At 46.2% G+C, this 22,889-nt stretch overlaps 1 protein-coding gene and 1 long non-coding RNA gene across 9 annotated transcripts in view; one reads left to right on the plus strand and one right to left on the minus strand.

The window, feature by feature from the left end:
• Positions 1-17,065, plus strand: part of LOC140396254 (uncharacterized) — a 49,597-nt gene extending 32,532 nt beyond the window's left edge. The window contains exons 1-3 of one of the 3 annotated variants that reach the window (XR_011936500.1): positions 2,040-2,160; positions 15,649-15,807; positions 16,822-17,065. This is a non-coding gene — a long non-coding RNA (uncharacterized lncRNA). Of the gene's footprint in view, positions 1-2,039; positions 2,161-15,538; positions 15,808-16,821 lie in introns of those variants that run through there. The other 2 variants (XR_011936501.1, XR_011936499.1) reach the window with 2 other exon arrangements.
• Positions 1,686-22,889, minus strand: part of LOC140396252 (voltage-dependent calcium channel subunit alpha-2/delta-4-like) — an 820,155-nt gene continuing 798,951 nt past the window's right edge. For 2 of the 6 annotated variants that reach the window (XM_072484603.1, XM_072484602.1), the window contains 3 exons: positions 18,769-18,886; positions 16,671-16,748; positions 1,686-2,251 (listed from right to left, as the gene is read on the minus strand). In XM_072484603.1, coding sequence (XP_072340704.1) covers positions 1,952-2,251; positions 16,671-16,748; positions 18,769-18,886 — 496 coding nt within the window. In that variant the 3' untranslated portion in view covers positions 1,686-1,951. Of the gene's footprint in view, positions 2,252-15,418; positions 15,574-16,670; positions 16,749-18,768; positions 18,887-22,889 lie in introns of those variants that run through there. The other 4 variants (XM_072484607.1, XM_072484605.1, XM_072484604.1 and 1 more) reach the window with 3 other exon arrangements.

Here is a 22,889-nt window from a genome sequence, read left to right on the forward strand (position 1 = left end):
ACAGGCAGCTCAGATGTAACATATTATAAGTGCTGGAGATAGAATGAACTCAAAATAAAGCATCTATTTCAACTGTAAGACTACGAGCTTTATTCAGACACAAGGAATGACACATTACTCACCTCACGCACGGCAGGACCTGGCAGGTAAGTATGCGGGAGCGGTCCTGGGTGGGGGGAGGGGGATCCGACCCCTGGGGGAGCCCCCACGGTGGCCTGGCCCAAGATCGGGGCCTACAGTTCCTGCGGGTGGGCTGTTTCCGTGGGGGCCTTCTTTCCTTCGTGCCGGGCCCCTGTAGGGCTCCGCCATATTGCCCTGGGGCCGGCATGGAGAAGAGAACCCCCGCGCATGTGTGGAAATATGCCGGCCGGTCTGCACATTCGCGGAAATACGCCGGCCATTCCACACATGCGCGAGATCACGCCGGTTGTTACGCGCATGCGCAAACTCCCGCCGGCCCTTCGCCGCCGGCTGGAGCGGAGACAACCCGTCCAGCGTCAAACTAGGCCCCGCAAACTTGGAGAATTCCTCACTTTCGGGGGCTGTTGACGCCGAAGTGGTTGCCGCCGGTTTTCCCGCTGGTGTGGGGACTTAGTCCCCAGAAGTGAGAATCCCGCCCATGAAATCAGTTGAGGAGGCATTTTAGGGTGAAAGGGATGTCGGTGTTAATGCCGCTGTGCGAGAATCATGGGATTGAGCCGGGGGGATGGATAGTGTATACAGGAGCTAGAGGGAAGTGGGGCTGGTCAAGGTGAGGGATCTGTATTTGGAGGAAGGGTTCACCAGTCTGGATGAGCTAAGGGAGAGGGTAAAGCTGCCGAGGAGGAGTGAATTCAGGTATCTGCAGGTTAGGGACTTTGCGCGAAAGGTCTGGTGGGAGTTCCCTAGGCTGCTGGGATGCACCCTGCTGTAGTGACTGCTGCTTCCAGATGTGGAAGGGGAGGGAAGAATTGGAGATATTTACAAGTGGCTGGGGGTGCAGGGAGCCGAGCGGGTGGTGAAAATCAAGGAGAAATGGGAAGTGGAGTTGGGAGGGAAGATCAATTGGGGCCTATGGAGTGAGGCACTGTGAAGGGTAAACGGGACCCCTCTTGTGCAAGGGTGAGCCTGATACAGTTTAAGGTGGTGCACAGGGTCCATATGACTCAGGCAAGAATGAGTGGGTTCTTTCAGGAGGTAGCAGATGAGTGTGAGAGGTGTGGGCGAGGGCCAGCGAATCACGTGCACATGTTTTGCGAAAAATTGGGAAGTTTCTGGGCAGGAATAGTGGAGGAGGAGGTGGACCCTTTGGTTGTGATATTTGGGGTTTCAGAGAAGCCGGCGCACACGGAGACGAGGAAGGCCGATATCGTGGCCTTCACCTCTCTCATTGCACGGCGGTGAATTTTACTGGAGTGGCGGTTGCCATCGCCACCGGGGGTAGCGACTTGGTTGGGTGACCTGTACGACGTCCTGCGGTTGGAGAAGATAAAGTATGAGTTAAGGGGCTCTGCAGGTTTTTTTTAGGAAAGGTGGGGGATGTTTGTGACCGTGTTTGAGGGGCTGCTTGTCACGGGGGGTTGGGGGTGGGGGGAGGGGGGTGGGGTAAAAAAGGGAAAACATCTGTACAGACTGTATAGTTGATAGTTGGGAAGTATGCTTCCTGGGGTGTTTATTAGCTGTAACCTGTTCTGATACATGTTTGTAATGAAATACATTAAAAAAAAAACAATTGATCCTACTGTAGTGTCAGGATGTTTGACATAGCAATGGTTAATTTGGGACCGGAAAACAGTACCACCCACATGAGCATCACATGACAAGGAACCCAGATTGGTCTAAGAGTATGCAAAGACATGTGTAGAAGTAAGCACGGAGTTAGCTCATAGTCTGGGCTGTACCTTGAAGACCCTTACAATTTGGTGGCATGAACGAATCCTGAACCGTAGAAACTGGTGAAGGACCAGAAATCTTACAAACTAAAGGAACAGCATCCTGACCAGATTGAAGTGCACTGAAAGTGAAGACACAGCTGGAGGCCATCTAAAAAGAAGCTCGAATGCAGATGTAGAGGCTGAAGGGCAGAAAGAAAATCAACTGTGCATCTAAAGGACTCCACCAGAGCATGTAGAGGGCTATTGTAAATGCCCATCAATTGCAGAATGAAAGGACCTAGCAAGGGTGAGCAAAATTCAGTCAGACAAATCTGTTTTGTTTCCCACTGCGGCCAGCCCGGGTTCAGAGTTGATGCCTTACACATGGTAGCCAAGTTCTGTGGAAAAAGAAACAAAATTTAAAAACAAAGCAGGGAATCACCTTATAAATGAAATGAAATGAAAATCGCTTATTGTCACAAGTAGGCTTCAATGAAGTTACTGTGAAAAGCCCTAGTCGCCACATTCCGGCGCCTGTTCGGGGAGGCTGTTACAGGAATTGAACCGTGCTGCTGGCCTGCCTTGGTCTGCTTTCAAAGCCAGCGATTTAGCCCTGTGCTGAACAGCCCCTAATCATCTTAATTTTAATCATCTTAACATACTCTAAAAATGTTTTAAAGGGCCCAAATCTTGGACTAAAAAGATTTGCTGCAAGAAATCAATCTCTTTGAGGTTGGGTCCGCAAAACCTGGCAGATACATTGAAATAAACTGTTGCTGCAGCTCCATCTTTAAAAGTGAAGCAGCATTTAAAGTTGTACTCCCCTGAATGGAAAAGCAACCATGGATAATAAATCAACCCTGCCAAAATGATTTGGGTTGATCCAAGGGCCAGACCAGGTGCAGAATTGAGGATTTTGTCGATAAAAGATTTTTTTGATATGATTGCTCTAGGATTAGACAGGAAGGCAAAGGCTGAACAAATGAATACACTACTGTACTCAGTAGGTTCATTAGCCGATGACATCATTGCAAAGCAAGAAATAAATGAGTCTTCATGCAATTCGGAAGTCCTTCAATACCTACCTTAATTTAAGAAGTAATAACATTTTCGAGCGAGAAAAATTCAATGTGCGTCTAACAGCTTGGAGAACCCATTTCAGACTTATTACAGCCAAAGTCTGACTCCAGAAAAGGCCATCCAAGTAGTCAGGCAGTCCTGAAATTCGCTTCAGAGTCATACGGACTAAAAACATTAACTCTGTTTCTCGCTTTACAGATGATGCCAGACCTGCTGAGTATTTCCAGCATTATTGTTTTTTTTTAGATTTCCAGCATCCGCAGGATTTTGCTTTTCTATCTGTACTTTGTGAACTATTTCCCCCAGTTGTCCTGAACTGGGCCGACTGTGAACCTTCCTTCCCCTGAAAAGGTTCTCGGAGTGGTACTGTGGTAATGTGGATTCCATGCTTCTGCTGGGTCCTGGAATTTTTTCTGTTTCTGTGTTGCTACTGTCTGCTTCACGCCTGTGCTTCTGACTGCCCGGTCTCCGGGTCTGTATCTCAGCCTTCATTTGCTGCCCCCATGATGTTTTGATGACTTGATGAGCCTATGCTTTTTCTTTTGTCCTTCCTTCGAGTATATCCTTTCTTGTCAGCCCTCTACCATTTTAATGTTCACTGGGTCTTTTAATCATGTTTTTGTTGTGGTAGGGGTCTCGACAAGAGTTGTGGGATGTTTATTCTCCCAAAGGGTGCAGTTCGAGTCTGTAACTTTTCAAAACCATTACTCTTTCTTTACAGCACATATTTACACATTCGGACCTCTATCCAAGGTTGGAACATCTGTCTTCCAGATCCTGCTTCCTTCTCAGTCATGTGATCTGATGTCATTATTACATCAGCGTCAGGAATGCTTCTGACGCTAACCCTTTATAGCACACACTCATCCAAACCCACGCACAAACATACATACACCAAAACTCACCCATGCACGATCATCGCACATACACCAACCCAACCACAAGCACACACATACACACACCCATGTACATATACTGACACACAAGTACACCCGGATGCAGATACGGACCTTCATATGTACATCTACATACACAATCTCACAGATACACCAACCTAGTCACAGAGGCATTCCCACATAATACACATACATCCACACACCTACATTCACACAGATTTAATTCAACAGAATGACAGGCTCATTAATCAACGCTGTGATGGTTTGGCAGTTAGCTTTTCCTCCTGGGGACTTTCGCAACAACTTGCCGGTGCTAAAAATCAGCTGTTTTATGAAAAACAAAAGAATGTGAAACATTTTTAAGCCAGGGCCCATAGGGGTTTAATTTACCCAAATTTTGAGATTTAATGCCAAGGTTGGTTATGGATTTAAAATATGAGCTACATATAATCTTCTGGGTGAAATTCATGAAAAAGTTTGGTTTCTGAAGCTAAAGGTTAACTTGTCTATCATAGAATCCCTACAGTGTAGAAAGAGGCCATTCGGCCCTTCAAGTCTGCACCGACCTTTCGAAAGGGCACCCTGCACATGTCCACTCACCCATCCACTCTGCCTATCCCTGTAACCCCATAACCTAATTTACACATCCCTGAACACTTAAGGGGCAATTTAGCATGGCCAATCCATCTAACTTGCACATCTTTGGATTGTGGGAGGAAACCGGAGCACCCGGAGGAGACCCGCGCAGACACGGGGAGAAAGTGCAAACTCTACACAGACAGTGACCCAAGGCCGAATTGAACCTGGGTCGCTGGTGCTGTGAGGCAGCAGTGCTAACCACTGTGCCACCGTGGAAGCTGATAGACCTGTCAGGTTGATTTCTGCAGCTCAAAAGAGTCATTTGCGGCTTGTCAGTGGTTTCCTTGTGCTGCTGCAGGTTGGTAAAATACTGATAAACACAATTAAGTTTTGCACATTGTTTGTGGTGTAAATTTCCTGCTTGTGCACGGAAGTGCCAGCCGGCAAACACAAAATGTTTGCATTCCACCTTCACCACACTGATCAGAGGGTAGACGCGAGAAGTTAACCAGAAGATGAGTGCACAGGAGGAAGGGCAGCGGGGAGTGAAGCCAGCCCACAAATCAGCTGAATACATCAAGGACCCAGCGTACCAAAAGAAAATGGCAGCAATCCTCAGAGAGCTTATAAATGCAGTGGGCTGCTTGCCAGTGAGCTCAACCACTGAAAAGCATGGAAGAGTCTTTCAGTGTGAGATGGTGCACTGCTCTATTGACTTTGTTTGTGCTGTTTCAAGTCCAGAAAATGTATAACTTACATTGTGATGTTCACTTGACCCTCGATTGTTAGAGCCAGGAACACAATAAGAGGAGATTATTTGAAATTTGTTCAAGAACAGTAAAATGTAAATGAGAGGTGTGAAAACAGGGGAGCGAGCGGAGATCATCGGACAGATGTTGCCTACACATGTTACCATCCCTTCCTGGGAAGATGGAATCAAGCTATTGAGTTGGATGATCGGCCATGATCATAATGAACGGCAGAGCAGGCGCGAAGGGCTGAATGGACTCCTCCTGTTCCTGTGTTCTATGTTTCTATGGTTCTAAAAAGTACAGTTTTAAGGTGGAGTAGGGATTACATAATTGTCAGGCGTTCCTCCCCCGATTTTCTTTCTAACTTTCCTTCTCCTGAGGACAGTCATCCATCCTGGGGTACATTTATGTTTGGTGTGGGAGGTGAGGAGGGAGTGGGTTGGCTGTGTGGAGTAGTGTTGGATGTCTGACCAGTGCAGCACTTCACCATTCAATATGGCAATCAAACGCCGACTGTACCAACGCAGGCAGCAGGCACACAGATGAAGAATCACAGGAGGCAAAGTAACACAAATTCTAGTCATGAATTTTTCTTTTTGAGTAAAGATAGGGGGGAGTGCTCCTACTGCCAAGAAATAATTTTGGAACTTTCCGCAACCCAAGGAGTAATGAATCTATCTGTATAAGTTTGTATGATTTGTGATTGATTAGGTTTTCTTGTAATAAAGTCAAGATCCTTTTCCTGAAGGCTTCTCATTTCAACATGACTGCCACATGGATCTCTGAAAAATGTATGGCATTAGAAGTTGGATTTTATCCATGGAAAATAAAAGAAACCTGTTAATCTAAACTGCTGAAGTATTCCCACTAAGCTGGAGGGAAAAACAGAAGTTAGAGTGAGGATTGAGCAAAAAAATTAGGGCCATGTGCAGGCTGAGTTGTTGTTACGACAACTTACATCATAAGGTGTTAAATTTTTAAGCAAGAAACAAACGAGGTAGAAGCTGACGATTTTCCAGTGTATTTAAATGTCTAAACCTGAAGAATGGCAGAGCTGAAAAAAAGCAATTGCATCATGTCATGACGAGTTGATATACCTAAAATTAGTCAAGTAAATAAAATGACTCATTGCATGTATACTAAAGCAGAAGGGATTCTTGAATTACTCCACTGCACAACTGCTGAAAGAACAAAGCACAACACATGAATGGGAAAGTTCCAGAAATTGTTACTGCTCAAAAAGGCGATCTCCACACCCACTCCACCCTGAGCTTCACGTGTCCCGTGTCTCCTACGGCCAAGTATACAAATGAAAAAGAATATAATGTCAAATTCAGGGAGATTTGTAATAAATCCAACAAGTGTAATCGATGCAGTTACCCAGCATAACAGGGAGAAATCCCATTCATGTGTGTGAAATCCCACAAGTGTGGGGGAAAAATAGACATTTCACAATTATATGTTATTCAAGTGAAAAATGTGCATGCCAAGAGGAAATGGACCACAAGCTGCCAAGAGAAATATCTCTAAGTAAACTGTACTTTAGCTCTTTGTAAGAAATGATTATGATTGGTTTAAACTTGAGATGTAACAGAGGCTTCTGGGGGAGCAGTTGGAGTACCAGCAGCTGAGGGCTGGGGATCGGAGAACTCCAGAGGGATTTCAATGGATTGGAGGCCTGTTGGCGCTGGTGGTTGTGTGCAGGAGGGGGGGCGGGGGGGAGTTCAGGGTCTCATGATGTGAGTTGAACTTTGTGGGGACAGATGGAATTGGAGTTCTTGGGAAGCTTGGGCTCAACTGCCGCAACGTAAAATCGCACAAGAAGTAATTGGACACGGGTCCCAGTGTCACTGTACACTTGCATGATATTTTGGTTGGCAATGCGCCCATCGACAGTCAATCAACTGGAATTTACCTTCTCCGTGAGATTTTTAGGTCAGCACGTGGTAAACATGTGCAGGAGGCCATCCCCTACTTTCACTTTTCTAACCCAAGGGTGGGGTGAAAGCAGGCTGGGGAATTCGCTGTGTGAGTTGTTAAGAATTCAGGTGAGAGTTTGATGTTGATTTAGTCTTGAGATTTCAGACATTTCCTCCGGTTTCTTCTGAAGTTAACCTTGTTCTGAGGACTCGTATGTTTCGGAAATTCTGTTGGCGCATTCCTGCCCACTGCAGCCTCCAGTGCACGGAACAGTACCATTTGCATTTCAGCAGATAGGGATTGTGTACTCCACTGGGGGCACCTGCTCTGAGGAGGAAGAGAAGGGTTGAAGAGAGAGGAGGGCAGGTGTCTGCAGGCAGCATCGCAGGGAGAGAGACCTGTGGCACGGAAGGTGCAGGCACAGGCACAGTGGAATGTAGGACCAAAAGGTAGAGTAAGGCTTACTTTATTGCAAAAGATGTCACTATCCTGCTGCTAGAGCACATAGGCAGCGATCCAGCTACCTAAAGATTCCTGAGGTCCAGTGCCGCAGGAGGTTCTACCTTCCTGGGGCACCGTGACATCATTATCGCACATTATTGGCCCAGAGGTCTGAACCAATTATGAGGATAGACACCCAATGCCAATGGATCTGAAGTCACAGTTGCCCTCACTTTCTGTGCATTTTGTCTTTCCAGGGGTCTGTAGGGGTTTTTTTGTGGAACATCCCAATCAGCTGTCCAGCTGGCAAGCTCTGTTCAGATGGCACTACCGGTGGTGACATGTAGAAGGAGGTCGCATGTAAGGTAGTTCTCGCTGAGTCCTTGATTTTTGGTTCTTTCCACCAGATTCCCGGGGATAATTGGTGGACAAATTCGTCCCATTTGAGAACCTTTGGGTGAGGATATCAAAAGGCGCAAATATAAATATTGGAAAGAAAGTTGTGAGCAGGAGCCCTTCTGAGGAACTGAGCAACGTGCAGAGTCCTACGGGATTGAAGGTGACGGTGCAAGCTCGTCAGGTGGGGCCGCACCTAATATAGTGAACAAGCCGATAGAGGTAATAGCTGTTGAATTTGAAAGGCAGTTTAGCAAATATTTTGAAAAGCAAGGGAAGGAGATGCTGGAGACCCTCAAAATATCAGAGAATGACGTATTGGTCCCAGTAAAGGAGGGGCCTCGGAGACAGTGCGGGAGCGTGGTGAGGCGTTGAAGGGGGTGGAGGAGGTCCTGCCATGACATAGTGATCAGTTGGTCTCGCTGGATGCTGAGCTGTGGAGGGTGGAAGAAAGGAACAAGGGCCTGAGAGCTAAAGGCGAGGACCTGGAGAATAAGTTGGGGCGCAGAACCTCATGATCGTGGGGTTGCCTGAGGGGGTGGAGAGTCCAAGCCTGACTGAATATTTTGAGTTGATGTTTATAAGGGAGGAGGATCAGGTCCCCACCCATTGTGCAAGATCGGGCCCATCGATTGCTCCTGGCGAAACCATGGGCGAATGAACCACCGCGAGGGGCGATAGCATATTTTCACAGCTGTCGGACGAAGGAGAGGGTCCTGAAGTGGGCCAAGGAGAATCGGGAAGTTCGGTGGAAGGCAGCAGTATTTGAATTTACCAAGATGTCGTGGCAGAATTGGCAAGGAGGCGAGTGGCCTTTAACAAGGCAAAATCAGCGCTTTTCTTGAGTAATGTGCGGTTTGGTGTGGTGTACCCAGCGAGGCTGCGGGTTACGCATAATGCCAAGGGCCATTTCTTTGAGATGGCAGCGAAAGTGGAGGCTTTTATTAAAGCTCAAGGACTTGGCCTGAACTGAGTGATTTGAAAGGGACTTTGCTGATGGTTGGAACGGGTTTCTAGGGTGACGTTGCTTTAAAGATGTGTGCTTTTTTCTTGTTCCCCTTCTCCATTTTTTTCTTTTGTCCAAAAACTGCTGTTAATTGAAATTGGTATGTTTTGTTTGAGGCTTTTTCTTTTTGTTGTTATATTTTCTCTTTTTGGTGGGTGTTTGTGGTTTGGACAGAGGATTTGACTGTGGGGAAGAGGAAAGGTGTTGAGGGGTGGGATTGTTTCGGCTTTTGGATGTCGTGGTTTGAGTTTTGGTTTCTTTCCGTGGTTGTTTATTTGGGTGGTGTGTACTCTGGCGGGGGGCTACTTCGCTAGTAGGCTGTGGTTGGCTAGTGAACAGAGGTGGGGGAGGTGCTGCGGCTTGCTGGACCTGTTTGGGCAGGTTTTGATCCTAGAGAATGTGAATGTTAGGAGGAAGGGAATGGAGGAGAAAGGTGTTGGTTTGAGGGGAAGTGGCTGGGGGATTTCTGGGATAAGGACGGGGGAGGGAGTTAGAGTCCTGACGGTGACTGGGGGATTATTCTTTGTTCCATCTGGTGGGTGGGACTAACTGCCATCATGTGTGGGCTCTAGTTTCAGGAACATGGGTATGGAGGGGAGATCCCCTCATGATGGAAATGGCTGACTTAGGGGTGGGTTCGGAGACGCCCGATTGGATTGGTTACGGGGAATGTGCGAGATTTGGGAGGCCCAGTGAAGCGAGCGACCGTTTTCTCTCACTTACAGAGTTTAATGGCCAATGTGGTGCTTTTGCACCCACTGCGGGTGAGGGATCAAATTCGGCTTCAGAAGGGTTGGGTTGGTCAGGTGTTCCACTCGGACTTTGATAGCAGAGCCCAGGGGCTGGCAATACTAATAAATAAAATAGTTTGGTTTCAGGTGGGGAAGGTGGTAGCGGACCAGAGTGGTAGGAGTGCCATAGTATTGGGGACATTGGAAGGTACTTCAGTGGTTTTAGCAAGTGTGTATGCTCCAAATTGGAATGATGTAGCGTTCATGAAGAGGATGCTAGCTGCCACACCGGACATGGGGACATAACAGTTGATTTTGAGGGGAGATTTGAATTGCGTTCTGAACCCTAAGCTAAAGTTGTTGCCACCATCGGGGATAGTGAAGGTACTGGTAGCATTCATGGAGGAGATGGGGGGGGGGGGGGGGGGGCGGGGGGGGGGGGGGGGGGGATCCATGGCAAGTTCTGTACCCTGGGAGCAGGAAATTCTCCTTTTTCTCTCCAGTGCGTAACGTGTATTTGCGATGGGAAGGTCTCTGCTGCCAGGGGTGAGGAAAGCAGGATATTCCGCGATAGTGATTCCACGTCATGCTCTCCACCTGGTGGATGTGGTTTTGGAGATGGGGAAGGTTCAGCGGCCGACATGGAGATTGGATGTGGGGCTATCAGCAGTTTGGGGATTTTGTGTGAAGGTGGCTCAGGTGATTGATGAGTATATGGAGTTTAACAAGAATGGGGAGCTGTTGTCCCTTGGTGCTGTGGGAGGCCCTGAAAGCAGTGGTGAGAGGGGAGATAAGGCGCAGGTGAATAGAGGGTCGGGGGAGGAATGCTAATGGTTGGTGGACAAGATCTTGGAGGTAGATGGAAGGTACTCGAGTGACCGCACTCTGGCACTTCTGGCTAGTAGAAAGAAGTTGCAGATGCAATTTGTTCTATTATGGGATGAGGAGGTGTGCCAGCTGTGCGCTCTGGGGGGGGTAACGTATTAATATGGGGAGAAGGCCAGTCGTCCTTTGGCTTGACTGTTGAGGTGGGGGCGGCTTCCAGATGTTCAGATCTGAGATTTGGGTGGTGGACTAGTGTCTGCACCAGACAAAGTTAACAGGGTGTTGAGGCATTTTACAAGAATCTCTGTAGGTTGGAACCGCCTCCGGAGGAATCGGATATGCGGGAGTTTCTGGAGGGGCTGGAGTGCCCTAAGTGGTAGAAAGATGACGGGAAGGGTTGGCGGAGCCATTGGAGGTGGAGCAGGTCTGGATAGCTATTGGGCGAATGCAGACGGGTAAGGCGCAAGGGCCTGATGGGTTCCCAGTGGAATTTTATTAAAAGTTTGCTGATCGACTAGTGCTGTTATTGGTGGAGATGTTTGAAGATTTGGTAACCAGAGAAATGTTGCAAAGAAGGATAAGGACCCGTTAGCGTATGGGTCGTACCGACTTATTTCTTTAACAAATGTGGATGCTAAGATCTTGGCTAAGGTTTTAGTGCTGAGGTTAGAGGAGTGTCTATTGGGGAAGATATGATGGGATTGCTGAAGGGTCGGCAGTTGTCGTCTAATGTGATGCGGCTTTTAAATGTGGTATTATCCCTGGCAGAAGGAAGAGGTTAGTGTGGTGATGGATGCTGAGAAAGCTTTTGATAGGGTAGAATGGGGGTATGTGCTTGCCCTGTTGGAGCAGTTTGGGATAGGGCCTAAACTCGAGTCATGGGTTCAGTTGTTCTACACTCACCTAAGGCCAGTATAAATAATGTAAGTTCTGGATAGGGGGGGGGGGCCTTAATCTAGGAAAACTGGCATCAAAAGGCCACAGATTCCCCATTTTGCTGGGGTATCAGGCAGCTGTCGTAGAGCTCGCAGCTCTAGCTGCTGATACGGCACCCCACACTGCAGGGTCAGAGGCCGCGCATGCACACGGCGGTGGCCTCCAGCGGCTGCGCTGTGCTCCCTGGCGGACTCAGCCCGCGGACCCGGACCGCTAAAATAGTGCCCTGCATCGGCCGCTCGCGCGCCAGTGACCACCCTTACACATTGCCCCCAGCCCCGAATGAAGCCCCCCCTGCCCGCATATCGACCCTCCCCCGACAGCAATGGCTCCGGACTGAGTCTGCAACCGCCACACGAGGATCACGAACGGTGGGACCATGTTAGAACCACGCCATGGGGAATTCGGCCAGTCGAGAATGGAGCATCGTGGGGCGGGCCTCAGGTGGATGGTTTTGGGTACCTATAGGTTCACAACTTCGCAAAAAAAGGTCTATCCGACATTCCTGGTGGTGCCGCCATCCTCGTTGTTGGAGAGCCTTTTGTAGCTGGCAGGGATGGAAGAAGGGATTGCAACTTCTAATATGCTTTAACTCTAGAATTGTTTTCTCTCTCTCTTCTATCCATGTTTCAGGACCAGTAAAAAAGAGGACAAAAGGAGGATCCCCAAACATATATCCTGCAGAAAATCCTGAAAATCCTTGGTGGAGAATTCACAGGAAGGGTGGGAACTGTGAAGAGGATTGGCCCCAGTTTACAGTTCACGGTCAACTGTTTTTCCTTCTCATTCTATTCCCTCGTTCAATCACTCACAAGACAGTTACTGAAGCATTTTATCATGTTAGGCTCTCTTTTGCAAACTATATGTGATGGTAGCTCATTAGCATGCCAATGGATCCTCTTTTTCTGTCTGTTGCTCTCCGTGTTGTACAGGGACTGGAACCAAGGACCACCATACCTGGTCATTGGGAGTTCACTTGGTGTCCTGGTCAAATATTTATCGTTTAACTGTCATCTATACTACAAACCGTAGCTCTTCAGTGAGACTGTATGTAAGGACTCCCACAAATCTGTCCAAGCACCTGGAATGCTATATGAAGGAAGCAAAGATATGATTGGCAAAGACTCTGGTGAATGCAAATACATCATCATACTTATTTACACTGGGCATCTTTAAATAATGCATACGTGCAAACGTGGCATAACTTTGATATAAACTTTAGCCTTGATTTCCTGGAAGCCATCCACTTGGCTCTGAAAGTTAAATGGCAGTGTGAGATGAACTGCCTTGAAATAAAGACACGATGGTTACAGCCCTTTAATTGAGCATTGATGTCTTGTGATGGTATTTCAAACCTGTTGAACCATTGGGAGTCCTGTCATTTTGTGAAGTTGTACACCTTACGATCCCTGTAAGAGACCAGTTATTTAAACAAGAGATTTGAATTCCCAGCAATCAACGTAAAGGGCTTACATGACCAGATTTCATGTTTTATGACTTTTACTGAAACAAACTCTCAAAAAGCAATTTTGACTAAACATTATCTAATAAGCAACTAATACTCTAAACTACAGAAAAGTTACCTTTTATTAATCCTTTAATGTGACCAACAACCCTACACCACATACACTTACATTACAACAAACTCTTCACAGGATTACAATCTTTATAGGAGACTGTCTACAATCTCTTGCACCTTCCAATGGATTCACATCCCCTGATTGACCAAATGACAGTTGAAAAGTGCTACCATCAGTTTTGGGGTATTCTAAATTTATTTTAAACAACTGCCCTGGAATTGCTACAATTTGCTGAAATTATTTTTCTCTCTATTCTTTGAATGTGTGTTTAGTATTTTTGTTTGAGTTGCATGGTTAGTATCATTGGGAACTGTTTCTGCAATTATGCCATTTTAATTGTACACATCAACTCATTTTCATCACATCATTGTCTTGGTAATTCTTCTCTATCTGTTTCCCAATGAGGTTATTGATGTTCAGAAACCAAGCTGATCTTAATGGAATTAAGTGATTTGATAATGATTAGGAAACATACATACAACTGGTAAAAAAAACTTCCATGTAAAATGATCATAAAAGATAGTCTAATCATGTTCCTTTTTCAATTCTTGCTTTTTAATAGAGTCCTTATGGGAAATCTGTAGCTTTAATGTGATTTTCAAAGTCAATTCTAAATTAGTTAGTCTGTCTTTAAAGAAGAAAAAAATTACATTTACATAGCATCTTTTAAAACTCAGATAAATCTCAAGTGCACCATACAGGATGAGTTACATTGTGCCATTCTTGTTGTTACGTGGATAAACATAGCAGCCATTTTGTACACAGCAGGATCCCACAAACAACAATGTAATCATTGACCATTTCTAATGGTTGTTGGTTGAGGGAGAAAATATAATTGCATTTCTTTTCAAAAAAATTTAGAGTACCCAATTAATTTATTTCCAAATAAGGGGCAATTTAACGTGGCCAATCCACCTACCCTGCATATCTTTGGGTTGTGGGGGCGAAACTCATGCAAACATGGGGGGAATGTGCAAACTCCACACGAATAGTGACCCAGAGCTGGGATTGACGCTGCACCTCAGCGCCATGAGGCAGCAATGCTAACCATTGCACCACCGTGCTGCCCAATAATTGCATTTTTTACAAGCTTGAAGAAGGTTGTAATCAAGGATATACTGTACAATGTAAAGTGATTTACATGGGCTGTGCAGAGAGCAAAATATCAGCAGAATTAGGATAACTCTGGGCATTAGAATGCTGAGACTTAGAACCGTGAAATTAGTAATTGGCAAAGGTTCTATTTGCAAACTTGCTGCTTATAATGAGCTGTGCAACTGCTCCATCTTTGTGCAAATGGTGGAAGAAACGTTGGGGAGGCAGCATGTCATCTTCTGGCTGATCATAGGTAGGACTGCTAATATGTTCTAAGCAGACTAACTGTCTGCTCCCTTAGCAGCAGAAGTGTTTAGACAGGGGGAATGTACATAACAACATAAAGATGCCATGTGTGATGTTTTAATTGAGCTTGAGCAAACACTATCATGTTCCCTGCCTGGTTGATTCTTCTTTTTTACAGAAAGATTAGCGAAGTTATTGTCCTTCGTAGACACAGCGCTTAGTACTTACTTCTGTGCTTGTATACTGCCTGATGTGACAGATCTCTCCTGGAGTAGTTTGCAAGGATCCACGTAATATGAAAACTTGCTGTTGTCTGCCACTTCTGCTACAAAAGCTGCCCCTGATCCAGATGTTGTTTGCAACATGTCATAGTTCAGCACATGATCCAACTTTGTAACAACTTGTCTTATGAAATTGAGGCACCATGGGCAGTGCGTTGGTCAGTGAGCTTTATAAATATAACTGTTTAAATAATTTTCCATTCTGAGTCATGCTGTTTAACTGGACTTTTGCTTAACATTTTTTCAATGTTGAAAACACTGATAAAAAGGAGAATGACAGAATAATGTCATACAATGGATTTATTCAGTGGGAAGTTTGAAACTCTTAGCAAGTGAAGATTTTCATATAAATTTTCCCAGAACAAAACAAAGGGGACCAAAGGTTTTTTTCCCAAGTCCAAGCCATACTACAGAAGAATAATTTGTGTTAACCTCACAACACTATTGCACACTAACAGGCTCCTGAAATAAAGCCATTTGCTTATCAAGTAGATAGTACCTTCATTGACCAACAACAAAAGAAGTCAAAACAGGAGATGGATTTGTTTTTCAGGTTTAATTTTCACTAATTGGAACCTCTTCTTGAGATTGTTTCTCCACGTCTTTGCAGGAAATAACCTTTATGTTGTTTCTCCAATTATACTATGAATGTGAGAGGAATGTGAGTGCTTTGGTAAACAAGAAAACAAGTTGAAATTTGTCTAAGAAAGTTCTTTTCCAGCCTTAGCTTTTCTTATCAGCCAGTGGCATATGTTTGTTAACAATCCAATGGAAATAAGATTGACTGATTTGTCTTATGTGCAGCCTTCACAAAAGCTTCTAAAACAGTGTGATATATGATGGCCATCACTTTGGCTTCATCATTGTAAAACAGCGACAGCCATGCCCAGATTAAGTGCTAGCAGTGTTCCAGCCAGAGAGATGCCTGATGCCCCTCCACACTCCTCTGCATTTTCCTGTGGAGAGAATATAACTTGTCATTACAACATGGATTTAAGGTCCTTTCTCTTTCCATTAAAACCTTCTTCCAGACACTCCTGAAGATACTGACTTATGCCGAGAAACAGTTCTGTGGACAATGTCAGCACCTCAGCCACATAGCTTTCCTGCATTCATCAGCCAACCAGAGCCAAACTAGATCCTAAACAAAGATATTCTCATCCACGCTAATGGGGAAAGAAAATTGACAGGTAAGGTTCGTGGTTTCAACAATTCCTAGCAGTTAGTTCAGAGGGTATGGAATTAGTCATTTGTCTTTCTGTCCCCCTGTCAATATTCCCAAGTCTTGGTCAAATGCTCTTCTTTTTTTACTATAAATTTAAAGTACCCAATTCTTTTTTTCAATTAAGGGGCAATTTAACGTGGCCAATCAACCTACCCTGCACATCTTTAGGTTATGGGGGTGAGACCCACGCAAACACAGGGAAAATGTGCAAACTCCATACGGGCAGTGACCCAGGTGGGGATTGAACCTGGGTCTTGGTGCCATGAGGCAGCCAGGCTAAGCACTGCACCACCGTGCCACCCGAACCCCTCTTCTTCTTTTGAAGACACGACCTATTACTTAGCCCCCTATGCATGACCTTTTGGATAAGAATGAATGCACAATCTGCGAGGGAATTGAAGGGTGGACAGAAAGCAATGATTTACCATTGCATTGTGTTTAATTCACCAACCTATTGCTCCTCCAGATATCCTCCAATGGTGTGCTTTAAAATTAAAATCCATGTAAGGTATATAAAGCGTTATCACGCATCACTTTGAATGATGGTGAAACTGCTATTTTTTAAAATTTAGAATAGCCAATTATTTTTTCCCAAATAAGGGGCAATTTAGCGTGGCCAATCCACCTAACATGCACATCATTGGGTTGTGGGCGTGAAACCCACGCAGACATGGGGAGAATGTGCAAACTCCACGCAAACAGTGACTCAGGGCCAGGAAACCAGCAACAAAAAATACTTGTCAGATTGTAAAACTATTTCACTTAATTGCACCCTATGCATATGGATCGACTTTTTATGGTACAGGTTTATACTGAATTACATCTTACCTCAGGATGGAATGCGTGACAGGAATCAGGTCGACGCCTTAACTTCTGTGTTCGCATACGTTCGCACTTAACTGATTTGTTATTTACACTGGTGTTAAGAATCAATACACACATGGAATACTGTGAACAGTTTTGGTCTTTTTAATTTAAGGAAAGATACACTGGCATTGGATTCAGTCCAGGGAAGGTTCAAGTTACAAACCGCACAAGACATACGGCGATGGACCAATTAGCCTCCTCATGGGCCTCGCTGAATACAAGTTCCCCGCTGAGGGAAGTAAATGGACTCCAATATAAAAGCTGGCCCAGATGAGAGCTAAGCATGTGTCGTCCAGGCTGGATCCTTAAATGTACTGTGTATATAGTTACATTAGAATAAAACAGTTTTACTTACATCTCTCGTTTGGACTCTTCTATGGCCACTAAAGTTCACTAGGTTGATCCCGGGTAAGGAGGAATTTTATTATGAGGAGAGGTTGAGTAGATTGTGCCTGTATTCACTGAAGGTCAGAAGAATGAGAGGTGACCCTATTGAGATATATAGGAGTCTCAGGGCACTTGATAGGGTAGATGCTGAGAAGTTGATTCCCCTTGCAGGAGAGTCTAGGACCAAAGGGCATAATCTCAGAGTAAGGAACTGCTCATTTAAGACAGAGATGAGGAGGAATTTCTTCTCCCAGAGGGCAGTGAATCTGTGGAATTCTTTACCGGAGAGAGCTGTACAGGCTAGGTCATTAAGTATGTTCCAGACTATGATAGACACATTTTTAATCAGTCAGGGAATCAAGAATTATGGGGATAAGGTGGGAAAGTGGAGCTGGGGATTATCATATCAGATCAGTCGTGATCTCAGTGAATGGTGGAGCAGACTTAATGGGCCGAATGGCCTACTTCTGCTCCTATGTCTTAGGGTTTTATGGTCAATAGTGGAATTATTAGGGATTTTTGGCATATTTGTAGAGATTATCCATCAACACGTAACAGCACTGAGTAGTAGTAGATTACTAGATACCAATGACATCAAGGGGGATGCGGGAAGAATGTGTTGAGGCAGAGGAACAGCTATAATCTAATTAAATTGGGGACGCAAACCCAAGGGGCTGAAAGGCCTACACCTGCTCCTATGGGCCCTCCACTAAATTTCCCAAGATAAACACCGGACTCTAGTAAACTGCAAAACATGGGGCTGATTTTCGTGTGTTGCAAAGTTGCTTCATTTGCTACCATGTGGTACCATCCTGATACTAATATATTATACCATCACCGCAAAGAAATATGGGCATGCTTGAGTTGACAGCAGGCCAAAATGTTACTGCATTCCCTAGGAGTAGCTGACATATCTCTCTGCAGCAGGCTTTCTGCTGGGCCAGACCCTGAGAAAACAATGTTCCCACAGTTGTTGCCAGGGACAATGGCTGGGATTTTCCGCACCCGTTGCGTTGAGCAGGTTTGGCGATGAGAGGGGAAAATAGTGTTAGAAAGTCAAAGTAGCATTTCACATCAATGTAAAAGCAGGAAGCGATCATCCCCTCCCCCCATCAGTGGCAGGCTGTGTTTCCCACTGTTCACCATCGGGAACCTCATTGTAATAAATTAACATATCATTATCAGGCCCATACAACAGAATCATACCCCCACATCAAATAATGCGTCAATGGCAGTGTGGTGTCAGAATGGCGCATAAACACATTCAATCCACAAGCAGTTAATGTTTAAATTTGTGTTACATTTGCCACTCATGTAGACCTCGTTAAATTGTCTTTCAGTAGAGCAATGTCGTCAAAGGAAAGTCCTTTGATGACACATCTCTCTTACTTCATCATTCCTTTCAGGGGCTTATAGAAGGAATATCTCCAGGGTCAATCCTATTGTGTGGTTCTCTAAGCAAAATACTGACAAGAAAATGTCCGTTCGCTGCTTGAACAAAGTTAGTAAGAGGTCCACTGAAATCGATTTTGTCTAAATAAGTAAAGAGATGGCAAATCTGAAATATTTTTGCTTTCTTATTTATGTGAGGCCAAAGTACTAATTTGATTTGCCGCAGATTGACAAAAGATGTCACCCCTGCCCTAGCTGTTGCAATACATGTTATGTAAAGGATATATTTCACTTCTTTTGGTTCCAGCGTGACTGGTGGGAAGATGCTGCAGTCACAGTATGCCTCAGTTACCAGGAGGAGTAGATTACTGTTTTCAATGTTCTGTATCACAAACATCCTGGAAAGGAAAAGAAGCACATAGCAACTTTGAAGCACACAATTATTAAGAGTGAATTCAATATTTTTTTAAACGAATGCTCATAAGCTTGTTTTGCCTGATTTGTTAATAACTCTCCCCATTTTAATTTCCTACAAGAAACAGTAAGGCACGGGCGGCACAGTGGTTAGCACTGCTGCCTACGGCGCTGAGGACCCAGGTTCGAATCCCGATCCTGGGTCACTGCCCATGTGGAGTTTGCACATTCTCCCCGTGTCTGCGTGGGTTTCACCCCCACAACTGAACGATGTGCAGGTTAGGTGGATTGGCCACACTAAATTGCCCCTTAACTGGAAAAAAATTAATTGGGTACTCTAAATTTATTTTTAAAAAGTGAAACACTTAGGCAATACGCACACAGGGGGAAGGTGGGGTAATAATGTGGTCTGGGGCATGAGACCAGCACACAAGAAAGGCTAAGTATTGAAGGAATGGAGAAAGGCAAATAGGGTAAGAAAGTAACAGTTAAAGAATCAGAGGCAAGTAAAAAGTTAAGAAAAATCAGATGAGGAACATGGCGTCAGAGTCTGCAGGCTTGTAGATGGCTTTCATTTTGTTTGCCGACTGCGGTGCTGAAACACCAAAATCGAATATATCTGGACTGTATGAGTGAAGCATCTGCTCCACACATTGAAGAGCTGGCAGGTGAAGATAGAGGAATTGATGGCCATGTTAATAGTATAGCAAAACCAAATTTTGAACCGTATGCTTCATGACAACTGTCTTGCATTATCATGTCGGATCCTTTACACATTGTCAGGCACAATCTGGGCACTCAGGGACTGCAGATCATCCTATTGAGGGAATTGAGGAGTTGGCTGCCAGAGCTGTAAAGCAACATAGATTTGGCCTTAGGCAAATGAGAATTTCCTTGAAAGCGGATGATTCTATCTTGCTATATTGTCAAAGGTGATGGGTTTGTCTGATTTGCTGTAAATGTGTCAGTCTCTTGAAAATTTATGTTTGAATTATGCCCTGACTAATTTTGCTGGAATCCTGTGGCTGTCTGAAACTAGCCTGTCAGAAAAATTAACTGTGGTTCGCACCCACAGAAAAGAGCAGCAATGGTAGATGTGTGTGACATCAGGCCCTTATCAGTAAACGGTGGAGGTTCTCTATCACCTCTTTGGAGAATCTCACTCTTTGAATACTGATCTCCTCACTAAGGTCTTCAAATGATCTGTGTAAGCTATAATTTCTATAGAATGGACAATTGAAGGTCTATGATCCTCAACTTTCCAACATTTCTTTGCTTCAGATTGTGCTCCTTCTCCTCCATAATAATTGAATACAAGATCTTTTTAAAAAATATATATTTATTAAAGTTTTTTAACAAAACAAAACAATTTTTCCCCCTTACAAACAATACACCGCCCCCCCCCCCTCCCACCCCCCATAACAAAATAACACAAAATCGCCCTGAGCAAGATATATACATGGTAAGATGATATATTTACATAGCTTTGTACACTGGCTCTCGCCCGTTCGTGCCAGTTTCCCCCACCCTCCATGTTATCCCCCACTCGTCCATCCCCTCAAGCAATCTCTCGTCCGTCCCTCCCCCCACCCCCCTCCCAGGGTTGCTGCTGCTGCTGACCTACCTTCCTCTAACGCTCCGCGAGGTAGTCTAGGAACGGTTGCCACCGTCTGTAGAACCCCTGCGCAGACCCCCTTAAGGCAAACTTAATCCTTTCCAACTTTATGAACCCAGCCATGTCGTTTATCCAGGCCTCCACGCTAGGGGGCTTCGTCTCCTTCCACATCAGCAAGATCCTTCGCCAGGCTACCAGGGACGCAAAGGCCAGAATGCCGGCCTCTTTCGCCTCCTGCACTCTCGGCTCGTCCACTACTCCAAATATTGCTAGCCCCCAGCTTGGCTTGACCCGGACTTTCACCACCTGAGATATTGCTCCCGCTACTCCTCTCCAGAACCCCTCCAGTGCCGGGCATGACCAAAACATATGGACATGGTTCGCCGGACTCCCTGAACACCTTCCACATCTGTCCTCTACCCCAAAGAACCTACTCAACCTCGCTGCCGTCAAGTGCGCTCTGTGAACCACCTTGAATTGTATCAGGCTGAGCCTGGCACATGAGGAGGAGGAATTGACCCTACCCAGGGCATCAGCTCACAAACCTTCCTCGATCTCCCCCCCAGCTCCTCCTCCCATTTACCCTTCAACTCTTCTGCTAGCGCTTCCCCCTCTTCTTTCATCTCTTGGTGTATTGCCGAAACCTTGCCCTCCCCGACCCATACACCCGAGATCACCCTGTCTTGAATTTCCTGTGTCGGGAGCAGCGGGAATTCCCTGACCTGTCGCCTCACAAAGGCCCTCACCTGCATATACCTGAATGCATTTCCCGGGGGTAGCTCAAACTTCTCCTCCAGTGCCCCTAGGCTCGCAAATGTCCCGTTAATGAACAGGTCCCCCATTCTTCTAATCCCCGCCCGGTGCCAGCCCTGGAACCCCCCGTCCATCTTCCCCAGGACAAACCGGTGGTTACCCCTGATCGGGGACCACACCGAGGCTCCTACTGCACCCCTATGCCGTCTCCACTGGCCCCAGATCCTTAACGTTGCCGCCACCACCGGGCTCGTGGTGTACTTTGATGGCGAGAGCGGCAATGGTGCCGTCACCAACGCCCCCAAGCTCGTTCCTTTGCAGGACGCCATCTCCATCCTCTTCCATGCCGCCCCCTCTCCCTCCATAACCCACTTACGGATCATCGCCACGTTTGCTGCCCAGTAGTAGCTCCCTAGGTTTGGCAGCGGCAGCCCTCCTCGGTCCCTACTGCGCTCCAGGAACCCTCTCCTTACCCTCGGGGTTTTGTTCGCCCACACAAACCCCATAATACTCCTACCTACTCTCTTGAAAAAGCCTTTGGTGATCACAATGGGGAGGCACTGGAACACAAACAGAAACCTCGGAAGGACCACCATTTTTACCGACTGCACTCTACCCGCCAACGAGAGCGGCAACATGTCCCATCTTTTGAAGTCCACCTCCATTTGGTCCACCAACCTTGTCAGATTCAGTTTGTGTAGGGCCCCCCAGCTCCTGGCTATCTGGATCCCTAGATACCGAAAACTCCCCTCCGCCCTCCTCAGCGGTAGGTCCCCTATCCCTCTTTCTTGGTCCCCTGCCTGTGGTACAAAAAGCTCACTCTTCCCTACATTGAGCTTATAGCCCGAGAACTCCCCAAACTCCCTCAAAGTCTGCATGACCTCCACCATTCCCTCCATTGGGTCCGCCACGTACAGCAGCAGGTCGTCCGTGTATAGCGACACCCGATGTTCTTCCCCCCCCGCGGACCACCCCCCTCCATTTATTATTCACCCTCAGTGATATGGCCAAGGGTTCGATCGCCAATGCAAACAACAGGGGGGGTCAGGGGGCACCCCTGCCTCATTCCTCGGTACAGCCGAAAGTACTCCGACCTCCGCCGGTTCATCACCACACTTGCCACCGGGGCGCTGTAAAGGAGCTTAACCCAGCTAATAAACCCTCCCCCGAACCCAAACCTACGCAACACCTCCCAGAGGTACTCCCACTCAACTCGGTCAAAGGCCTTTTCCGCGTCCATGGCTGCCACTATCTCCGCCTCTCCCTCCTCCGATGGCATCATTATCACGTCTAAGAGCCGCCCCACATTCGTATTTAATTGCCTGCCCTTTACAAATCCCGTCTGGTCCTCATGTATCACCCCCGGGACACAATCCTCAATCCTCGTGGCCAGCACTTTTGCCAATAGCTTAGCGTCCACATTAAGGAGCGAAATCGGCTTGTACGATCCACATTGCAGTGGGTCCTTGTCTCGCTTCAGAATCAAGGAAATTGTCGCCTCCGACATTGTCGGGGGCAGGGACCCCTCCTCTCTTGCCTCGTTAAAGGTCCTCGCTAGTAGCGGGGCCAACAGGTCCGCATACTTTCTATAGAACTCCACCGGGAACCCGTCCAGCCCC

The sequence above is a fragment of the Scyliorhinus torazame genome, chromosome 19, assembly GCF_047496885.1.
Source record: "Scyliorhinus torazame isolate Kashiwa2021f chromosome 19, sScyTor2.1, whole genome shotgun sequence".
NCBI lineage: Eukaryota > Metazoa > Chordata > Chondrichthyes > Carcharhiniformes > Scyliorhinidae > Scyliorhinus > Scyliorhinus torazame.